This window comes from Pecten maximus, chromosome 1 (assembly GCF_902652985.1).
Source record: "Pecten maximus chromosome 1, xPecMax1.1, whole genome shotgun sequence".
In the NCBI taxonomy this organism is placed as follows: domain Eukaryota; kingdom Metazoa; phylum Mollusca; class Bivalvia; order Pectinida; family Pectinidae; genus Pecten; species Pecten maximus.
The window spans coordinates 54012219-54036792 of record NC_047015.1 but is presented as its reverse complement, the minus strand read 5'-3'; the positions used below and the strand labels follow the sequence as shown (position 1 = coordinate 54036792).

The following is a 24574-nucleotide window of genomic DNA, read 5'->3' as shown; positions in this document are numbered from 1 at the left end:
GCTGGTTAAGGTTCAGATTGTCCGAGTCCGTTTTATAATACTGAAGGTATTGGTACTACAAACCTACCGATTATTATATGCTATTATAAGTGTTTGATAAATTAATCAAGCAAATTGTCATTGAATTATCTATAAGTTCACTAATAAATTAATAGGTTTTGTGTTTTCAATTAATATGGATTTTGAGAATTCCAATCTCTTCAATATAGTCTGAGATTTTAAAGGCCATTTTACAAATTAATGTTTAATTAAAAAAAATATACCATTATTTCAGATAGATTAGAAAATTTTGTATTTAAAATGAACTGAGACTGTCTGATCAATATCAGCTTCTCTATGATATTGCCTGAGATTTTAAAGACTATTTTACAATATTTAATAAATATATATCTTTATTTCAGATGGATTGGAACTGTTGTAGCTCTGTGCTTCACTCTGGGAGTCCTACTTCTGATCCTTATAGCTATATGGCAGAAATCAAAATGTATTGTTATGTTGTAAGTAAAACATATATTGAATTATCATTGTCACAGCGACCAAAATGATCGAGTCCTTCTTGTTGTTGGTAATGGCAGGGTTATCATCATTGACCAAATGATCCAATCCTTGTTGCCGTCGGTTAAGTCACAGTTATTGTTGTCACTGACCAAATGATCCAGTCCTTCTTGTTGTCGGTAAAGACATCATCATTGTTACAGATCAAATGATCCAGTCTTTTTTGTTTTCGGAAATGACAGGGTTTTTCTAACTTTAGTGTCAGGGTAAATGATGTATGTAAAGAAAAAATTGTATTTGAGAAATGAAAGACATAACCACACTTCCAAATGTCATCATGCTTTGATTGACAATTTAATCTCCCTGATGTGCTCTCTTATTAAAAAATAATGTATTTTCATTGAGAGCAACAATATAAGATACATATTGTGAGATTGAATTAATTTTCTTCATCTTTCAGATCTATATTTATTGGGTTCCTGACTTTGCTTGTGATTTGGGGCTCTGCTGGATTTTATCTAGGGGGGACTGTGGTAAGTATTGTTCCAATCTGATGATGTCAGATAACTCTCTACACCTAGTGTAAAAGTTAATTACCGTACTTACCCTCAAATAGCTCCCATCTCCTGGTGTAAAAGTCAATTATCGTACTTACCCTCAAATAGCTCCCATCCCCTAGTGTAAAAGTTAAGTATCGTACTTACCCTCAAATAGCTCCCATCCCCTAGTGTAAAAGTTAAGTATCGTACTTACCCTCAAATAGCTCCCATCCCCTAGTGTAAAAGTTAAGTATCGTACTTACCCTCAAATAGCTCCCATCCCCTAGTGTAAAAATTTAAGTATCGTACTTACCCTCAAATAGCTCCCATCCCCTAGTTTAAAAGTTAAGTATCGTACTTACCCTCAAATAGCTCCCATCCCCTAGTGTAAAAGTTAAGTATCGTACTTACCCTCAAATAGCTCCCATCCCCTAATGTAAAAGTTAAGTACCGTACTTACCCTCAAATAACTTCCATACCCTCAAATAGCTCCCATCCCCTAGTGTAAAAGTTTAGTACCATACTTACCCTCAAATAACTTTCATACCCTCAAATAGCTCCCATCCCCTAGTGTAAAAGTTAAGTATCGTACTTACCCTCAAATAACTCCCATCCCCTTGTGTAAAAGTTAAGTATCGTACTTACCCTCAAATAACTCCAATCCCCTAGTGTAAAAGTTTAGTACTGTACTTACCCTCAAATAGCTCCCATCCCCTAGTGTAAAAGTTTAGTACTGTACTTACCCTCAAATAACTCCCATCCCCTAGTGTAAAAGTTTAGTACTGTACTTACCCTCAAATAGCTCCCATCCCCTAGTGTAAAAGTTTAGTACTGTACTTACCCTCAAATAATTCCAATCCCCTAGTGTAAAAGTTTAGTACTGTACTTACCCTCAAATAATTCCAATCCCCTAGTGTAAAAGTTAAGTACCATACTTACCCTCAAATAATTCCCATCCCCATGCTTAAAAGTTTAGTATTCAAGTTTTGAGGAGATATTATTTGGGAACTGCTTTTAGCTTACTCTCTTCAAATTAATAAATGAAGTAGGCAAGTTTGTTTAACTTATATATACTGAGGGAGTTCTTTTTTATAATCATTTAACTACACATTAGATATGAAGCCATGTTGAGCATTATTATAATAAATAGAAAATTCTTTCCAAATTTACAATTTTTAGGTGCTGTGAAACAGCAACCTAAGCAGTCAGCGCCAAATTTCACTAGAACAAATTCATTCGGAACTCTCTCGGGAATCAAAATGTCACTCATTTCAATGATAAATCCCGATGAATTCAGGATGAGACCGGAAATAATTTTTTCCAAAAAAGGCTAACAACACACAATCTTGTCTCCTTCTGCGAAGTATTTGTTTGTGATTAAGTAATATGATTCACGCTTTTATATGTCTGAAGACATTTGTAGAATTTAAATAAGGTATAGAAAAACAGCTTAAATCGTACACAATGACCTATTTTATCACTGAGTATTCTGAACTTTTTTCTGTGCAAATTATTACCTTTGCTTCCTGGTTTGTGAGAGGGGAGGTAACTCGTATACACTTTGATGCGATATTGGCTCTTGGGTTGATAAAAATGGCCCTCGTCCATCGAATACTGTTTTTAGTCTGAGATTTTTCAAATTAAATTTCCAAGACAATTTTCTTCTAGCGAAAGTTGTCAGATCTCTAATTAGGATTCAGATCAGTTATTACACGGAGAGAAAAAAAACCCAGTAAATTGAGTACGATTTCAAAACTTAGGAACCAAAATAAACAGGGAGAGTAATTCACAGGAATCTTACATAGGGAATCGTGATGTGGTTTATCAAGAAACATGACGGACATCACAGATTATTTGATCTAAAAATTAAATTTGATCATAGTATGCCAATTCAAGGGAGGTTTTAAAACTTAATTCTTCACCATTCATCACAACTTTAACACAACCACAGCCTTTAAAGTCAATAAAATTCCTTAAAATGACATAGGATAATCATCAGTAAAACATTCAGGAATGCAATTAAAAAACAACAAAAAAGTACTTCTTATTACCTGTCATTTTATATTTATTTAATTTTTGCTTTTCTCCTGTATTTCAATCCCTCGTGCACAACACCTATGAGTGGCCGCGGCACTTTGATTTTTATTCAAAATGAGATATAACAGCCTCATTCCAAGTGAGTAAATAAAAGCCGAGTATACTAAATTATATATTGATTGTTCTTACAGGCTGGTGCTGACCTTTGTTACGATCCAGATCTGTTTGTGGAAAACGTAACCTCACAGAAGGTAGACAGAGGTAATATAATGGCTGTATTTATCCTGTAATAAGCCATAATAGTTAGGGGGGGGGGGGGGGGGCATATAAAATTGATTAAACTTAGTAGGTGGGCTTATTTCAGGACAAGGATAAGCATCATATAACATTATTGAACTGTAATAGACATAGATAGGCTAATTACCAGGCGTGGACTTCTTAACAGATATTGATTTATTAACATATGTGGGCTTATTACCAGATATTGACTTATTAACATATGTGGGCTTATTACCAGATATTGACTTATTACCAGACATGGGTTTATTACCAGATATTGACTTATTACCAGACATTACTTTATTACCAGATATTGACTTATTAACATATATGGGCTTATTACCAGATTTTGACTAATTATCAGACATGGCTTTATTACCAGATATTTACTTATTACCAGACATGGGCTTATTACCAGACATGGACTTACTACCTGACATGGGCTTGCCTTATTACCAGACATAGACTTATTACACAACATGGGCTTATTACCAGATTTGGGGTGATTACCAGACATGGGCTTATTGCTGGATAAATGTAATATCAAGTTTGTTTTGTGTTGCATGTATGTAATTGAGCTAGCTTTCATTGTCATACCTCTTTCATTTATTCACATAAAGAACCAGTAATTATCATGTTTGTTGTCAAAAATTGCATCTGAAGAATAAAAAAAAAACAGTGATATAGTACCTTGATTATCCAATCTGTAAAAATTACACAGTGTACTAAAACTTTGGCACACACCAAGATATGTATACTTTTAAGTTATATTGGATAGGTATTTCAGTATTTTAAGAAAAAAAATGCAATTCATCATGCAACATTCAAGTAAGAAAATGCTTTACAAATTATGGAAATGCTGCAATCTTTGATACGTTTTTCTTATCGTTTACAGCCATTGTGAAAGCCTATATTGAATGTCCACTTGGATCCACCGACCCAGACATGTTCTCACAGGTAAAAACTGATTTACAGATGAATAGATATTGCTGTTAATCCCCCTAGTTTTGCATTTGTCTCTCCATCTTTCTTCAATTTGGTTTGTCCGTACCCTATCCCCTACACTGTTTCTGGAACTTCACACTTTGACCATGGGTTCACCTATATAGACCTAAGGGAGGCAGTGGATCAGGTACTAAAATTAGGTCACCCTGACCTACATTTTGACCTTTGACCTACTTAAAAAAAAAGAGTTTGTCTGAGCTCCATTTCTTTTCTCTCACTCTTAATTAATGGATTAATCTGCAATTTATACAAAGAAAACTTACATTTTGATAATGTCTGCAAAGTTTGCAGTAAAAAGATATCTTTAAAAGAAATTGTGAAAAGGTAGAGGGGCTCACCTGCCAAACCACATGAGTTTTCCCAAGGTACACCGGTTTCTTTGTACAGTAAGACCCCGAGGGGTGTTTCCAACCCAAGAAGTATGATTAATATAAGTCAGTATGATTTGTTTCGCAATTATTGTAAAATAATTCAAAAGTTTACATTTACAAGAAATCTACAAAAAAGAGAAATTTGAACCACAACAAATTTCCCTCGTGATTGATACTACTCATGATCTATTGAAAAATTATAAATCAATTTCATGTTCAATCTTGATTTCTGTGAAGTTTGTCATATTTTTTAACTAGAATTCATCTGTATATTGTTCATATGTATTTAGATAAAAAAAAATAAGTCAAAGAAATATAGAAATGTGGATATTTTAGATCAAAGAATGAGACAGAAATGTGTATTGTTTGTGTACAGATTGATGCTTTAATAGTTGATATAATTTTGTTTTATTCAGAACATCAAAATGGCCAGAGATGCTGTCACACAAGCAAATAATACGCTGTACAAAATAAAGGCTATAGTGAAACCATTCAACATTCCTCAGGTAAAATTAGTACATTATGGAAATAGATCATTTCTAATCGAAAAGAGGACGTTCCTCCTGATTCCGCACAAATCAGCAGATGATTTTCTTTTAGATTTGCTGATAATTTTATTTTGTTGCACCTGACGTATACTTTAAATGTACATTTCTTAGCTGTCATCTTATTGTCACAAGTTATGAATGTGATTAAAGCAGTTTCTGTACATTGGTTTCCATGGTAATCATTCATCATGGCGCTAAGAGGTCGCAATAGCTCAGTTGGTTAGAACACAGGCCACCTTACCTCTGAATGGCATGCCTTGGGCCTCCTATGTAGGTCAATTAAGGCGGGTATCCTTATAGTATATACCACAAAAAAAATACTACGAGGATACTCGCTTCAAATTGACCCTAGTTAATGTTGTCCATGGGGAGATAACCCAGGAAACTTCATGCCAATAGATTTTATTCGGAAACTTTAGTGACAGTACTGAAAGGTATTTTGGAACCCGATTGTATTGTGCTTAATCTAAATTTTAAATATTCAGGAATTTAAGATTTAAAATTGTGTACAATGAAATGTTGTAAATCGCACTGTGTAAGATTTGCTCGTAATGATGGATGGGATTATTACTAAGCATGCAGTTATCACTGTTAAATTACAGTCGTCGAAATAAAAGATTTCTGAACAACTGTCATTGTACATGGTAATACTGAATCAGGATAAATTTGGTTTGTTTGTATCGACAGCTAATGGAGCCGATGCGAAGGGTTGCAGAGGAGCTAGAGTATTGTTCCGGTAACATCACAGTGTTAGCCGAGGACTTAGACTGTCGCGAGATACACAAGAACTACATCCAGGCTGTTCAAGGCATCTGTAACACTTCTATGTATGTATTAATCAACCTGTTTCACTTTTTGAGTGAATTTGCTTTTCTTAATGAATGTTCAACAGAATTTTACAAGCCATTCTTAATGAATAATCAACGGAATTTTACAAGCTATTCTTCTTGATGAATATTCTTAATGAATTTTCAACAGAATTTCACAAGGTATTCTTCTTAATGAATATTCAACAGAATTTTAAAAGGTATTCTTCTAAATGAATATTCAACAGGCGTTTACAAGCTATTCTTCTTAATGAATATTCAACAGAAGTTTACAAGCTTACAATTTTTTCTCTATGTTGTTCAGTGAGGTAGTCAACAACATCTACAATGAGACCTAGCCTCAAAATGACCCAGGCAGTTCAAGGGGTGACAAACCCAGCAAACAATCTCTGCGTTTAGAGCCTACTACTTATCGATTGCAATTTGCATTTTTTATTTGCGTCAGATTTTGGATTAATGTTATGTTTTATATTTTATCAGGCTTGGTCTGGTGTTTATCCTGCTGTGTCTGCCAGTGTCCGGACTGATGTTCATCCTCACCATGTGTCTGCTTCCGAGGTTCTGGAGACTCATCGGCAAGAAGTATGTACATGTGGTTCTTGTGTGGCAAAAATTCTAGCTTGTTTTGCTTTTCAGACTTGTCAAACCATTTCCACATTAACATCATTGCTCTACTCTATATTTCACAGTTAGTCAACACGTTGATGCATATATACTTGTATTTGATTTTGATCTTAGTTTTGTGAATGAGAATTTGGGAAAATTTCAACGTTGGAAAATTATCTGCTTTTAAACAGTCATAAATTCAAATAAAAAAATGATGGTTTCTAATTGCAAAATAAGTTGCATCATTTAGTTTTATGAATGGCTATTGTTGGCCCGCATGGAAACGTGTACTAGTCTTAATGTGGGAGGAAACCAGAGTACTCCGAGAAAATCCACATTGCCGGACAGGTGATCCTTACCTTTTCACATCCAATTGGGGAATCCAACCCCGGTCGCCTAGGTGAAAGACAAGTGTGTTACCACTGTGCCACCTGAACATCCATGCCGTTGATTTTTGATTAAGATCTGTAGTTGAAACTGTAATATGTGTATGTTTTTCAGGCGCGGCTATCGACCTGTGGATGACGCTGACCCCTTCTGTCCTCGACCTCCACCTTACAATGGGTATGGCAGTATACACCCGGACATCGGGTCATCCAACAGTTTTCCTAACGACCGCTCATAGTATGTGTTGTAATAATCTTAACCCACACGTCATACCAACATCATCTGAAAGCTTTACAGAAAGGGTTAAACGGGTCAAAAAGCGGTAAACACACTGATAGCTGTATGCTTGGAGAGTCACAGGGTGCATACAGTCTGGAAATGTCATTGAAAATATCCATGAAAAATCTTGAAATTACTTCAAGCCTTACTTTGGCCTATAAAAGTCCTTGAATAAGCAATTCAGTATTTTGAATATCATAGACACAGGTCAAAGTATGGGAAAAAGGAAATTTTAATGGAAATTGAAAGAGTGACTCTTTGTTTTAATATTGGGTCAATTGATAAAACGATAGGTTACAGTACATATTAAGGTAGAGTTTATTTTGTGTTTCAAACTGATGGACCTGGGAAGGAAAATGGACAAGTAAATGCTGAAAACATGTATGAAAATTGTGAAGCATCTGGAATTGCAAAAAAATCTAAAAAAAAAAAAAGTGTTAAAGTTCCTAGACTATTAATTGAAAAAAAATCATTAGGGCCTAGCTCGAAAGGGGTTTGAACTTGACTTTACCAGACCTGTATAAAAAGCTCATTAAACAATTTCATTATGGGGCCATGAAATGGGTTTGAACATGATTTGATTAGATCTGTATGAAAAGTTCATTAAACAATTTCATAAGGTGTATGAAATGGGTTTGAACATGATTTTACCAGACCTGTATGAAAAGTTCATTAAACAATTTCATTTGGGCCTTGAAATGGGTTTGAACATGTTTTTACCAGATCTATATGAAAAGTTCATTAAAAAATTTCATTGGGGCCTTGAAATTGGTTTTAACATGATTTTACCAGACTGTACGCACCCTAAGACGCTGAAAGTTTCCATGGTTATGCTTCAAGACACAGTCAATGATTGCAGATGACCATCTTACTTCAACATGAAAATGCCAGTGTATTAAAGATTGATCCTGACTTTTCTGTAAGGCTTTTGAATCACATTTGGTATCTAAATCACACTAGCTTAATCAAACCACAGCTATGTGCCACAAGCTTGGGAATTTTTTCCCTGAGACAAAGATATAAAGTATCGAAATCAGATAGCTTGCTGTAGAATCAATACACCGCAGTCATAATATCATAATGAAATCCAAGAGTTAATGAGACCTAGAATGTAGGTATGACCTGCACATATCGCGTACCTTCCACTCGTATTGTGAAATGCCACTCAACGCGTTGTCCTGGCTACTGAATGTACAGTGAAACCAACACATTTTAATTGCCTGAAGAAAAATCATGCCCTTACATTTAATTACACAATTTAAACATTAGATCGATGAATCATTATTGTCTGAATGATCTCAAAATTCTTAATATGAAAAACAAATTCTGATCTCCAGATTCTTAATTAAAAAAAATGCAAATTCAGATCTCTAGATTCTTTGTATGAAATACAAATTCTGATCTCCAGATTTTTTATTTAAAAAAATGCAAATTCTGATCTCCAGATTCTTTATATGAAACATGAATTCCTATACTGAATTTGTTTTCCCTATCCTAAATTTGGTCACAATTTGGTCCCTGTCAGATCAGCTATACACAGTTTCACTGTTCTGCAATAACTTCGACCAGGCTTGCTAGCTCTTTTTACAACAGGAAATTTTGCTTCATCTCAGCATTCTGTATTGTTTCACTATCAGTCTTTAAACTTAAACTCCTAACCTAGTTCAGTTTTGTGTTTCACAAAATGCTCAGATCAGAGATGAAGCTATGCTTTTGTGATTGTGTCTTTGGGCAAGACAAGTTGCTCCAACTGTAAAGCACTAACAGGGTTCCTATATGATGGTCAGTAAGTGAGGTATAGCCACCAGCTACTACATGACATCCCTCCCTCAAGTGACCCCGGCTATTTTCAGGGCTTGCAACCCAACATGCATACAAATATATAACCACAAACATTTTCACTATAGGTAACTTGTTAAGTCATCATAGCTTCATACTAAACAGATGAGATTTCGGGATTTTTTTTTTTTTTTTTACATGTTTTATTTTTTCTTCAGGATAATACATATGTATGACATTGGTAAATTTGCTGCTTATAGTAATGTCTGAAACAGAACTTGACACAGATTATTACTGTCCTGGTAAATTTTGCATGCTAATTTTTGTCGCAAAAATTCTGAGTGAAAATTCAACTGTCTTCCGAAAAATATATTATCTACACATTGGCGAAAAATTCTGTAAATTTAAAATAGAAATAAAAAAAGGAAATCAAAATAATTAAAAATAAAACAAAACAGCAAATGTCTCAATATCATACACATATGAAAAAAATTGATTCTGTACTCAAGATGTGAAGAAATTAATCTATTAAAATTAAATGTACTCAGATTTTTATCTTACACAGAAATTTTTTTGCTTGTTTTGTGTGATATTTTTATAGTGATAAATAAACATCACTAAACACACGTTATTGATCGTGTATGTTTATAATGACATTTGTCTAATTATGTGTGGGAGTGTGTTTTATGTTTTATTTCTTCAGACAACTTCACCGTCACCTGTATGTGTGTAACAGCTTGGCTAAGGATCACCAACCACAGTGTGTGTGATAGTCAAACTTTTGACAAACACTTGCCCCTGAAATGCCCTATTTATAACACATAGATACATGACATTGTACTTTGCAGATTCTCTTTGTGTAGATTGAGCTCTCTCGTACTAGAAATTTGCAGGTCGTTTCTGTTTTCCAACTTGATACAACACTTACTTGTCAGCTTTAGCTTCGCCAATCTTGGGCTGACAACACTTTGTTGTCAGCTTCGCCAGTCTAAAGGGGACAACATTTTATTGTAAGCTTCGGCCATCTTGGGGGACAACACTTTGTTGTTGTTGTCAGCTTCGCCAGTCTGAAGGGGACAACATTTTATTGTAAGCTTCGGCCATCTTGGGGGGACAACACTTTGTTGTAGTTGTCAGCTTTGCCAGTCTGAAGGGGACAACATTTTATTGTAAGCTTCGGCCATCTTGGTGGACAACACTTTGTTGTTGTTGTCAGCTTCGCCAGTCTGAAGGGGACAACATTTTATTGCCAGCTTCGATTTCGTCCATCAATGGGGGGCAGCACTTGGTCAGCTTTAATTTTGCCCATCTTAGGGGGAGAACTATCTAACTAGATGCAAATTATTCCGGGTTTCGATAAGTTCTGATTTATTCACATGTATACTAACTTAATCATTAAAATTTTCATGATTGGCACGCCCTTCTGACATTGTATGTTGGGTTAGTGCGACCTTTAGAGGTCAGTAAAGGTCAAAGTCATTGCCACACTTTCCAGTTCATCATTCATTTATAATTTCCTTAGTTTTATGTTTAAAGAATTTGTTTTCAGATTGCATACATACCACCTTTCAAAAGTCCGTACAGTTATCTAAACACTCTTTATGTTCATTTTGGGAGCTTCACTCAGATTAAAAAAGTACATATTTAAATTCTCAACGAATATCTTATAATATACAGTAAGGTTTTACACCCCAATGTGTTGATATAAAGTTTTTGGCAATTTAGGGAACTTGATTCTCTCATTTATTTCACCAGAACAGAAGATATCAATGGTACAATGACATTTAATATGAAATTCAATGATAATTACAGAGATAAGAGGAAGTATTTGTACTCTGTACAATCACATGAAGTGGTTTGTATTGTCCAGGAGGCATGGAAGTCTTTGTAAACAAGGTCAAGCTGAATTTGAATATTTGCCCTCGATGGTACAATACGACTGATAGCTGAAAGTTCATATCTTAATCAAATTGATCATACACTCGTGTGTGTCCTCACAGATATTTCCGTGCGATAAATCAAGTTCCATTGGGCAGATCAAACTCAAACTTCATGCTTATCTTCCTTATCACAAGTGCTTGCATGGGATTGCTTCTCAAGTCGGAGGTCAAGGTCACTTACTTCTGTGGTATTCTTGTCATATAGCTGCTTTAAAACTTTGAAAATTATGATTGATCATGGTTGGTTGTCTTTGTTTCACATTAAGGAACATTGGCTCTAATATAATGGATATTTCAGTAGAAAGGTTTGTTGGTGATATTTTTTTTCCAAACATTCTTTTCGGGAGAATTTTTATTCAACTAAGAAAAATATATCAGATGAGGGTTGTTTTTTTTTTTAGAGAGAGAGAGAGAGATGAGAGAGAGATGAGAGAGACTGCATGACTCTTTTCTTTGTATTGATAACGATTTTATTGTACTTGACGTCGTACGAGTAGTGAGGTGGAAGTAGCACCCTTGCATGAATATGATAAGTATGATATACAGTATATAGGTAATATATCATTTTATCAACCATACACAGAGCGATATAGACGTGGTAATGGTACATGTATAGGTGGCCTGAGATGTATGTTGTCCGTACACGTAACAAGACGGTAATATGGTGTAGGATTCATTCACCGACACATTGTGCATTTGTATTCAGCAGTTTGAACCCTGGTCCAGAAAGTGAGGTACTTCCTATGCACGGACCTTTGGCCGAGACGCCTCCACCTGCAGTAAGTTCTCACACCTGCTTGTCTGCATGTCTGTCACTCTATGCAACTGTGATACACCTATGTTATCGTATGCCCCATGGCCTCTCCAGGGAATTCCTTCATAGTTGTGATTTTCAGTTATAAGAAGACATTTGGCTGACAAATCCTATACATATCATTTTTGTAGTTATTAGGGAAAATAAACTGCAGTTTGAAAGTCCCGGAGCACATTGCTTGATTTAGATAAAAATACTGAGAATTCTTAGACTACTATATCATTCTAAGAATAAAACAGTGATGAAACTTTAAGATTTGAAGCATTTATTTAACATTACTATATTTTAGATGTTATTGCCTGTACCAGATTTGATTTTAATATTGAAATATTAGCCCCCAACTCCCATTTTATGGAAATTTCTGTAAATTAATTAGATTCAATAGAGTTTATGACTACTTAACTGATTTACTGTATCTACTGGTAAAGGTGATGGGGAATATTCATTCACTCCATAACATTCTTAATTATTTTTGTAAAACTAAAAAGAAAATTCTATCTCGGTGGAGGGGTCATTATGCTGTGCTTGTTACACAAGATGGAGGTCTGTCTGAGAAAATAAGGAGAGATTTATTTGGATGACAATATTGACAGATCACACTTACTGTTTGTTTTTGGTTGTTTTCTTGATTTTTTTTTCCTTTACTGCTTTCTTCCATCCTGACATGGATTACCTCCCTTTGATATGTATTTTAAGGTACTGATTATGTTAATTTGTATGATATCACAATATGTGTGAGCAATGGTTGCTACTTGAAATGTGTGTCTGTGAGTTTTAAGAAGTGTGATATTTCTGTATCTGCCACATATATATACATAATGATGTACAGTACTGTTGTGTGAGTTGTGACCAGCTTTATGTCGTTTGTTTATGCCTGCATGACCATTACTAACACATTAAAATAATACTAACTATGGATTAATATACAATGAAATCTGGTCTATAAAATCTATAAATATCTCAAGGGAGCAGAAAACAATACCTTTATAAACAGGTGGCTTTATATGGACGTTCATATGTAATTGTGATTATGAAAACTTCGGAACTTGTTCTTCAGCAAGACACTTTACCCTAATTGCTCTGGATGGCATGCGACGGTCCTCCTGTTTGTTGTTCAGTGAGGTTGTCACCAACTACTACAATGACATCTGCATCAAAATGACCATGGCTGTTCACAGGGCAATATATATATACCCAACAGACAAACAATGCTTGATAATCACATATGGTGCCTTTCTGATATAACTGTCCCTTTTTTCTATACCAAATTTTTTTTTCAGTCATTAACTAGTTAAGTTATCTATTGTAGGTCTTGAATGTGATATCTCCCACTCTATAGTAATAGGCTTTTATATATTACAAACAACTCGGTTATCAATCGTTATTTTGTAGTCTGAGGAATTAAAATATAATAAATCAATTAATTCAAAGGCCTGTACTGTCAGCAAGGTAAACCTTATCAGAGATACAACATGATTTGTGAGGAAAACATCGGTAAGGACCTCGGAGGTTGTCTCTTATTAAATTCTCATAAGAATACAGGCCTTAGATTCATCAATGCTCCTTCAACTTAAACATCTTTACAGGAAAGCATTGCAGAACTTTAAGGAGATTATCCCTGAAATCAGTTATGTTTTTCTATGAAAAAATTCAGTTAAAAATAAATGATTCAGGGGCAAGGATATTTTGCTTTCAGCTCGTATTGGCATACTGCCTCAAAATAAATGTCCTTAAATGAAATTGTATTATAGTGTTTTCTAAAAGAAAGCGTCCGTCCGTCCGTCCGTCCGTCCGTCCGTAAACAATTCTTGTTATCGCTAATCCTCAGAGAGTACTGAAGGGATCTTTCCCAAATTTCATATGTGGGTTCCCCTTGGTGCCTAGTTATGCATATTGCATTTTGAGACCAATCGGAAAACAACATGGCCGACAGGCAGCCATCTTGGATTTTGATAATTGAAGTTTGTTATCGCTATTTCTGAGAAAGTACTGAAGGGATCTTTCTCAAATTTCATATGTAGGCTTCCCTTGGTGCCTAGTTATGCTATTGCATTTTGAGACCAATCGGAAAACAATATGGCCGACAGGCAGCCATCTTGGATTTTGATAATTGAAGTTTGTTATCGCTATTTCTGAGAAAGTACTGAAGGGATCTTTCTCAAATTTCATATGTAGGTTCCCCTTGGTGCCTAGTTATGCATATTGCATTTTGAGACCAATCGGAAAACAACATGGCCGACAGGCAGCCATCTTGGATTTTGACAATTGAAGTTTGTTATCGCTATTTCTGAGAAAGTACTGAAGGGATCTTTCTCAAATTTCATATGTAGATTCCCCTTGGTGCTTAGTTATGCATATTGCATTTTGAGACCAATCGGAAAACAACATGGCCGACAGGCAGCCATCTTGGATTTTGACAATTGAAGTTTGTTATCGCTATTTCTGAGAAAGTACTGAAGGGATCTTTCTCAAATTTCATATGTAGATTCCCCTTGGTGCCTAGTTATGCATATTGCATTTTGAGACCAATCGGAAAACAACCTGGCTGACAGGCAGCCATCTTGGATTTTGACAATTGAAGATTGTTATCGCTATTTATCAGAAATTGCTGAAAGGATCTTTCTGAATTTCATTTGGAGGTTGCCCTCTGTGTCTAGTTATACATATTGGATTTTGAGACCAGTCAGAAAACAACCTGGCTGACAGGCAGCCATCTTGTATTTTGACAATTGAAGTTTGTTATCGCTATTGTACAGAAGGTACTGAAGGGATCTTTCTCAAATTTCATATGTAGGTTCCCCTTGGTCCCTGGTATTGCATTTTGGGACCAATCGGAAAACAACATGGCCGACAGACAGCCATTATCGCTAAATCTTAAATTTTATATATAGGTTCCCCTTGTTTGAAAAGTACTAGATCTAGAGGGCTGTTTCTGAATTTACACAGATTAGTAAGACTTAGAAGAAGGGAAAAGTAGAGAAAAGATCAATCTGACATGGAACCTATAAAGATCATTCAATTGTGGGCGCCAAGATCCCTCTGGGATCTCTTGTTTAAAATTATCACAGATGTTGCAAAAATTAATTCATGATAGAATATGTATGATGTAACAGCTAGCTTTGCATTCTTTCGGGTATGAATGCCAAAAATTTACACCTAGTCCCAATTTTAAGTATCATTATCCAGTGGTATCTATTTATTGTGTAAAATGTTCATCTTACTATTCCACACTTGTGTTTTACAGTATCGGCCGACAGGAACCTTTGTAGAGAACTACAACTTTGGCCCAAGTCGATCTCGCTACTCCAGTGAGACCTAGTGACAAATGGTGGAAACTAGAAGGGACATAGTCAGTATGTCAGTGTCAGGATCTCAATATATACCAACGAAACAAACAAAAAAAGAAACAAAAAAAAAGAAAAGACCGGAAATGATTATAAACTGTTTTAACAGACAATTGAAATGTTCAAGTTGCTCAACCTACAGTTTCGTCTTCATGGTTACAAATCATCAATGTTTTATACACCGAACATTTTTGCATTGGTAAGTGGCTTTTCTTTGTCGAAGGAAGCTGTTGGAATACTATCTGTGAAAATGGGAATTTACAAAATCGCATGGTTTAGATTGGAATAGATATGTTCTTTGAATTTTATTATACACCAATAACAATTTTTCTCTCAAAATAACCCCTTGGGAATATGTCAGGTATTTTATACGAAATGATATTTTTATATAAGTTTATAAAATTATATGTGCAGTACAGCAAAATAAACTCCCAGGGAAAAACGAAAAACATCGGAGAGTCGTACAATATGACCATAGTTTTACGTTACTGCAGCAGGACTTTCGTTTTCCTGATACTTTGTATTGACTGCAGCAGAACTTTCATTTTCCTGTAACATTGTATTGAGTGTTGAAAATGATCAGTATAATCTATATGGCATGCTTTTCTACCTATGAATTACATAATACTCATGACAATATATATTGTATATATGGTGGGGAATATGTTTCGGAAAAGTTAATCCCAATTTCTTAAGTAAGCCATACCATATCTTTATTTCCAACTCACGTTGATGGTACATGTACACGTAGTACAAGTTGTTTATATGTAATATTGTTCTATTTTAAGTAACAATATTTTATATACTTTTTAACCAGACACCTTTTAGACTAAATAGTTTTCAAAAATTTGAAACGAATCGATTGTTCTCCATGTGTTACTTATTGTCGTTTTAGAAAGAAAACAAATGTGTTGTAAATAAATTTTGGTACTCTAACCGCCCTTCTACTCCAGCTTCTATAAGAAATGTGATCTTCTTAAAAAAAATAATTTCAAAAAATAATTTCTGTTTAAATTTTGCTCTCTTTGTAATGCCTTGAACATGACCATTATCAATGTATATATAATATTGACAGTGTTTCCCAGTGAGAAATCAACATTAAAGGGAATATTATTTTGATTATAAAATCTTTCCCAATGCACAGCATAATTTATACATGTACTGGGAAAAAGATTTGTTTTCACCTTGACATAACAATATTTAAGACTAGAAAGATGGTCAGTTTCAGGTGAAATGTCATGTAATGATTTAACACTATGTAAAATTACAAACTTACTCAAACGAAGCCAGGCATATCATTTAGCGGTTATAGCTCTATGGCATTTAAAATTTACAACTTGCAGTCCATATGTATTGTAATTATACAGTAAACTGAGTATTTCTGGTGAAGTATTACATCATGAATGATTTGAAATATTAAATATCATCTATGCAATTCAGATGGATTTCGTATCCAGGTGTATTTTATAAAACCGAGTCTACTATATCATATCTGGTGGAAAATGAGAATTATTTCAAAGACATAACTAACTATTATATTATTGAGATATATAAACTACAACAACATTATCTTTGATATTGTTAACAACTGCATATGATTTTCGAATGTTTTTTTTTTTTTTTTTTATTTTCTTAAGAAATTATATGGAAGTAAATGAATAGTTAACTGGATTTAAAGAGGCATACAAGGTTTCTTGCTTACCAATGTAAAAAAGAGTATACCTTAACTGTCATTTTATTGTGGAAATTAAGTCTTTGTGGGTGTGTGTATGTGTTTCAGTAACCAGTACAGAATTAAAATATTAAATTTTGTGTATTTATACATGCATTAATCATGATCATGTCATTGCAGAATTGAAGATTTCTTGTTTTCCGAAGTAAAGAGAGACAATTGTGCAATTCCAATTCAGCCATATTTTATTCCCATTTATCTAGACTCGCCGTGTCAGGTTATAAGGTGAACTTCAGGACGGTATCATAATGTTCTTATGATTCTGAATTATTCTTATTTAGACTTTTTACGATTGTTTTTGTCGGTGATAAGTGTAAATATTGAGAAGGAATAAGAAGGTAGAGGGATTGCATGGGAAAAAAAATTAAGTATTAAAATTTCACAGGCAAATTTGAACTGTGCTAACTAGTGGTAAAGTATTGTCAGAAAATGTATGATATTTTGAAAATTAAATGTAAGGAATGTTAAGTATACAATATTTTTTTACCTAATATAATTACTTACGTTAGAATGACATCACAGTAATTATATTATAAAATAATCTAGATACATGACTCTATTACATTTATATAATTATTGTAAATACAATATCTATTTAGGATATTTAAAAACAAAAAAATGAAATTATGGAATATAAGACTAAATACTTACATTATAATTGTAAATATAGTAGTATTAAAGAAATAGATAAAGACTCTGAATACATGTAGGTATTCATTTTTAACATGATCATCAATGCTCAAAGAAACATTGTACAAATGTGGGTGTGAGAAGTTGCTTGTGCTGCTGTTAAAAAAGTGAAAATTTTACTGCTGAATAGGTGTGTGTATGTTCTGAGGGGGTGACACAATTTTTTTTATCAGAGTTTCAAAAGCATTACATGAATAGAGACTGAACGTATGAGTGATGACAGCTAAAAAAAGGTAAAAAAAATTAGAAGAAATTATTAAATTCAGCTCCATGTCACTGGGTCATGTGACCTGTTTTTAATTGGATAGAACATTGATAATGTCTTATCGTAGCTTATGAAATATTTTTTTCTGAATATTTATGTTACAATTATATCCTGGTGAGAATTGAAACAAAATATGACGAAATATTATAATATTTGTTTTAAAAGATATTGTTATGTTGAAATTTCATCTGCTAAAAAATACTACTAGTAGGTATACATGTATATAAAAAGCAAAGATTATTGTTGTAATTTTTTAAGAGATATTTTAATAAGAGAGGGTTGTTTAGGTGATTCCTGAGCTGGTTATAAACCCTCAGATAATGATCACAAATGGGATTTTTCATGCAGTTTATTTTTTGTAGAAATAGATTATATTTGTGTAGGCCGTTTTATCAGCTTGTTATAATTAGCTTATATTGTGCCATTAAGATCAGTGCTTCCCTGTTAAAACAGGTTTCTGTGTCTCAAAATAAATAGATTTTTATATTTTCTTCTTTGAATGGTCATTATACAAAGCGTTGGACTTCAGTTTTTTAAAACGATAAAAATTATTTGGTTTTTAAATTGTTTGTTGTGTGAATGTTTCCACGGTTACCCAAGTCTGATTATCACTTTAGTTATCCTCCCACCATTCTCTGTCAGGTCAAGGTCATGTGGGTCATATGAGTCAAGGTCATGTGGGTCATATGAGGTCAAGGTCAGCTTTGAAGAAAATATGATTGGGTGTCAAAATCATATACATTGATTTGACCTTTGATCTCTGGTGAGGCAAAGTTTGGAAATTGAAGTATATATACATCGTATACAGATCTTGACTGTGACCTTGAAATTTTAATGTGTAAATGAAAATTAAAAGGTGGGAGTGACTTTGATAACAAAGGTAGCTAAATCACAGAACATTTTACATGTGTAACCATATTTTCATGTAGAAAATATGGAAAGCTGTTATCATTGAAACATCCAATTCATTGTTTTTGGATATTCATTGTATGTGACCATTGAAAAAGAGGATATTTTCATCATTTATAAACAACTTCATTTGTGTCTATTGGAATCCAAATGTTACAGAGTTAAAACACCTTGTTTTATAATCCATGTATATACATAATTCTATTTAACTGTTTTATGTTTTTCATTCTTACCTAATCACAGTCATAATATGCTCATCGGGCCTTGGTACAAACTCTTTACCCAAGTTGTATGTAATTATATAAATGATGCAGACATGGACTGTGGGTTGAGGATTGGTGCCGAGTTACTGTGAATATGTTGGTTACTCCTTCTTTTGTCATGGGAGATAACCACCCTTCCCCCTCCCCTTATCAGGGGAGGTAACTGTGGATAACCCTTAATCATCAGGGGAGGTAATTGTGGTTACCAACTATCATCAGGGGAGGTAACTGTGGATAACCCTTAATCATCAGGGGAGGTAACTGTGGGTACTCATTATTCATAAGTTCATTGAGAATGTTTTGCAGGCCAGTTCATTATAATGTTAAATGCTTGACAAGAGAAATGGTTGATGCTAATTTGTCGACAAATTATCTACAGCATAATGGAAAAGAGGCACAGGGGCTTGTAGTTATACAACAGTATATCTATTAAAAGATACAAAGGTAAGAAAGAAAGAAGACCCTGTGATAATAAAGTGTAAAAACTGAACCAACTAGTACACCAATCGTGTCATGGATTCTAATTACAAATACATGTATGCATAAGATGGCAGCTCAGATCCTTGACCCCAGTTGAAAATCGCATTTGCTTTACATGTAAATCAGCTAAATTGCGATTTTCACCAGAGGCCAAGGAGAAGGCTCTTAGAGATACAGATTTAGAATATTGTATTACGATAGTCAAATAAGGTATTGTCACACCCTTATCATTCGCGTTAGATGCCTTTCTTTCTTCCTGTACTGGAAGATTTTTTTATAGCATTGTTAAACCAGAATATTTTTGTTTGTTACCTAACATATGTTACGATTATAGTTATTTTATCGTATTACACAAAGTGTGTTAAATTTACCTTTGTTACCAATGCCTGTAGGTACTTGCCATTGTGTGTTACAAGTATGTCAAATATATTGTCTTGTAGGGGAGGTGATTTGTACTGACACAATCTGCATTATTTAATAAGATTATGTATGATAGAACATTTCTGGATCAGTAAGATTTATCTCGGAAATTCTGAATACTTTCTTTCACGTCAAAATATAGAAAATTACAGGTAAGAACTCTTGAATATTTAAAAAACAACTTTAGTTGAATATATAAATATTTGTGCAATAAAAAAATATTATGATAGAAGACCTAGAAAAATGGAAAACCTCTGAACATTGTGTAAAATGAAAACCACTTTTCTTAAAATAATTTACTCGTTGGAAAAAGGCCATTCAGTCGAAGGTTTCAAGGTTGGTGTTGTACGTTTGAAGGGGACCGTGTGTGGTATGTATTGTAAGGGTGGGTTAAGGGTGGGCTAGGGGAATGGGTACGGAGGGGTTCATGTTGGAGGATGGTGAAGAGCTATTTCGTACAGTACCTTTGTTTACCAATAGAGATTTGCTTGGTTTTGCATTGTATACACGTTTCTTGACATTTTTGTATCATATTTTTTGTTGTCATTTCCCATTTAGTTTTATTGTGCATGTTATTTTTGTTTTTTATCTAAATTCGTAGAATTTTATAAAGTGTTGGTTGTGAATGTATTGTTTTCTTGGCTACCTGAAGCATTATCTTTGCATACCGGTATATGTAAGTTTGAACTTTTTTGCCAGGGTTTGTCAAGGGCAGAATCTTGTCAAATGAAATTTAATTATCTAAATGATACTTCAAGTCCAATTTTTAGCCCACCATCTCTTGTTTTAATTCAGTGTTTGAAAAATTGTATACCGAAATATGAATATTGCATGAAGGCATTTGATGCAAATGGACCCAGTGTATCGCTCATTAATATCAGAAGTCCCATCTCCACCAATCAAGCACAGCCTTATAGTAATCCAGGACAAAAGGTGTCTCGGAAGGTATTGTCAATTCTCATTGGATAGTTTTGAACAAACTGTTCCTTTTCAAATTTGAGGAGCTCCATGAATTTTGAGGGTGTACGCTATATTCTAGTATATTTACCATTCATAATATCACCATTCACATAGAGAAGCGTATAACCAGAATGGATTTTATCTTTTATTTCAAGTCGTGTCTTTTGATACAGTAGTTACCTAGACAAGGTTAAACATTCCACCCTATATAGTTATGCAGCTTCTCCTATTTAAATATTCTTATTAGATTATATTTGATCAATTTCAACAAAACAAGATGAACTCGGTCTTTCGCAGGTCAAAGTAATTTACTAGAAAAATCTGATGAGCCAATTTGGACTAGAGCGGAGTCTTGCTTCTAGATAAAATTCTGGCATCAATCGAGACATTCAGAGAAAGTGAAATTTGAAAATGTGATGTAATATTTTAATATGATATATGACAGTATATTGGCCAGATATGCCGAATAAATCAGCTTGAGTTTTATAACTTACAGATTATATTGGTAGATAATGACTTATGATAATTAAGTAGTGTCAATGTTGTCCCTGTTTGAGAACGCCTAGGTTGTAAATTATACCGGTATATGAGGAGACTTGTTTTTACTTTGTATCCTGCATGCATTTTATGTTATATTTCTTTGTTGTCAGTTTTAAAAATATTATTTGTATAATTAATCCAATTTGAAATTATTTTAAGCTAATATTTTGTTGATTTTATTCTTTAAGTTGAAAGTACATTATTTTGCTTTTCTTGAATGAAATATTTACTTTAAACATTTTTATACAGTATCAGAAAAATCCTAAATATATTCAACATTTAAAATAGTCAACCATTGCCAAAACAATAATTTTGATAATATGATCTGCAAAGGGAAATTTTATTCAATATTACGTTTTAGATACAGGGCGGGGATTTCGAAGTATCGAAGTAAAAATTTGATTGATCAATCAGTTTAGTCAAATAGCTCAAAGTATCTTTCCACAATTGTTTTCTTAGATTTATGATGAATGATTGTTTGAATTTTTGGAGATTTTTTTCAGATATAATTATCGATAAGTGATTTTCATAAATTGTCAATCGTTTTTTAAAATGAAAAGTTGAAATCAATAAGACTTCTTTAACAATTGAAGATTATCCTATTATGATAGAAAAACTACTGTGAAATCAAACTCATTTTCTTGTAAATAGTGTTACAAAAATGTCCAGGTATCTCCACTATTTTGCATGACTATAGTTTTTCGAAGTTATGTCAATGTGTGCTTTTAATATCACAAATTTATCACATGCAAGGGCGTCAAAGAATTCACAAACTCTGACATTTGATGATTGTTTCACAAATTTCAGTTTGATTTTTCTGAGTGCAGGTTATGATTCCATTGTACTGGACTTGTGTAATATGTATGTACAATGTATATGTAAAAAAAAACATTTATCATCTAATCACTTCACTGCTGGCGGTCTCATATTCATTCTTTGTCTTTCATTTTGTGTCTTTAAAGCCATTTTAGTTATGCAAAGTACTGTAAACCAACTTATTTTCGCGTATTTATGCCTAGCAACTTTTTCGAGGGATTTAATTTCCCAATTTACAGTCATCAAAGACCTAATTTCGCATTTTTATGCCTATCGACTTTTTTTGCGTCGGTTAACTTTCACAAGTTAGAGTCATAAAAGACCTGCTGTACCTCGGATTGATATATTTAGCAGTGATTAATTTTCACAAATTTAATAGCCCGCAAAATACGTGAAAATTAGTTGCCCACGAAAATAAGTTGGTTTGAAGTATTGCCCACGAAAATAAGTTGGTTTGAAGTATTAACAGTTGCTAGATTTCTAATGTTCTATTATACTTTTAGGATGTAAAATATCCGAAGGATCCAAGTGATTTACCTTTTCTTTACAAAAATTGCGCACAAAATCAAATTTCCTCTGGACACCTAGGATGATCTTGGCTAAGTTTGAAGGTCACATGCAAGAATTTGGTGTTAATAAAACAGAATTTAAAAAAAAAAATTCTTTGAGAAGGTATCAAAATGTTTCGTTATTGTCACGTTATAGCAGTACTTTCCAGAAGCTATAATTATTAGTTTGCCCACCTCTCTTCACCATAAGTGTCAGCTTGCATAATTATAGATTAATTATAAAGTACTGCAGAACCTCATTAATTAGGACCACTTTTCCCAAAACATTACCTTAACAGAAATTTGGATGTAAATCTGTGTAGAAAAAAAATTATATCAGAAATTTAAAAAACAATTTTCTATGTAAAATTTAATCTATTTTAGAATTTTGTGGTCAGAATGTAAATCTTAAGAAAATAAATATTATTCCAGAATTCTGTTTGGAAAACAATGTACCCCAGACTTAAGAGCTTTCTCTGTACTCCTCGTGTTTCAATATTACCTTGTAACATGTTGCATGCTTTTCAGTTGTACTATGTTTTAACTGTTTTAATATATCTGATGTTTTTCTTTGTTTATTTTGCTATTTTGATTTGTTGTCATTGGTCAACAGGGGATTAACAAGAAGAAATAATATCATATATCATTTTATCCTATGTCCACCAAAGAATGTCATAAATACATGAAATATTTTCTTTACATTTTGTGAAAATAAACAAAATATTGTATAAGTAAACAAGTTTTTTGTTATTTATATTGCTTTATCATGAATATCAAAATGGTTGACAAATTATCTGTGGTTACCAGTCCTTAACCCAAGTACATGTATTACCAGAAAGTCTGTCTTTGTCGTAGTACAGCTTCATGTGCTATCATTTTCATCAGACACTGAAGTGAATTGAAATATGGAAAGGTAACAACGAGAATTGTAAAATGAAAAATACTGCTAAGGTAGCATAACTACATTAGAGTCTACTAGATCCTACAAGATCCTACTCGGCCTACAAGGTCCTACTCGGCCTACAAGATCCTACTCGGCCTACAAGATCCTAAAAGATCCTACTCAGCCTACAAGATCCTACTCGGCCTACAAGATCCTACTCGGCCTACTAGGTCTTAGTCACCCGAATAGGTCCTACTCGGCCTACTAGATCTTAGTCAGCCCAATAGGTCCGACTCGGCCTACTAGATCTTAGTCAGCCTACAAGATCCTACTCGGCCTACTAGATCCTACTCGGCCTACAAGATCCTACTCGGCCTACTAGATCTTAGTCAGCCCAATAGGTCCTACTCGGCCTACTAGGTCTTAGTCAGCCCAACAGATCCTACTCGGCCTACTAGATCTTAGTCAGCCCAATAGGTCCTACTCGGCCTACTAGATCTTAGTCAGCCCAATAGGTCCTACTCGGCCTACTAGGTCTTAGTCAGCCCAACAGATCCTACTCGGCCTACTAGATCTTAGTCAGCCCAACAGATCCTACTCGGCCTACTAGATCTTAGTCAGCCCAATAGGTCCTACTCGGCCTACTAGATCTCTCACAGAATTTCACTGAAAAGTCACACACAACACAAATAAAACCTACGAAACAAATCGGATTTTGATAATATTTTATTACAAAACGTTGCCATGTTGACATTCTTGTCACACTTGTCACACACTTATGAAAAACATTTACATGTTTTACCAAACATAGAACTCAT

General features: G+C 33.9%; 1 protein-coding gene across 7 annotated transcripts in view; it reads left to right on the top strand.

Moving 5' to 3' along the window:
- Positions 1-23609, top strand: part of LOC117338010 (protein tweety homolog 1-B-like) — a 28586-nt gene extending 4977 nt beyond the window's left edge. Inside the window, exons 5-15 of one of the 7 annotated variants that reach the window (XR_004534949.1) lie at positions 402-497; positions 956-1028; positions 3263-3332; positions 4246-4307; positions 5143-5232; positions 5962-6101; positions 6582-6683; positions 7209-7331; positions 11799-11871; positions 15151-19333; positions 19367-23609. Coding sequence is in view for 6 of the 7 variants with exons in the window: in XM_033899175.1 (XP_033755066.1) it covers positions 402-497; positions 956-1028; positions 3263-3332; positions 4246-4307; positions 5143-5232; positions 5962-6101; positions 6582-6683; positions 7209-7331; positions 11799-11871; positions 15151-15225 (904 nt within the window). In the remaining variant the exon portion in view is untranslated. Of the gene's footprint in view, positions 1-401; positions 498-955; positions 1029-3262; positions 3333-4245; positions 4308-5142; positions 5233-5961; positions 6102-6581; positions 6684-7208; positions 7332-11798; positions 11872-15150 lie in introns of all 7 variants that reach the window. The other 6 variants (XM_033899199.1, XM_033899192.1, XM_033899186.1 and 3 more) reach the window with 6 other exon arrangements.
- The last annotated feature ends 965 nt before the right edge of the window (positions 23610-24574 follow it).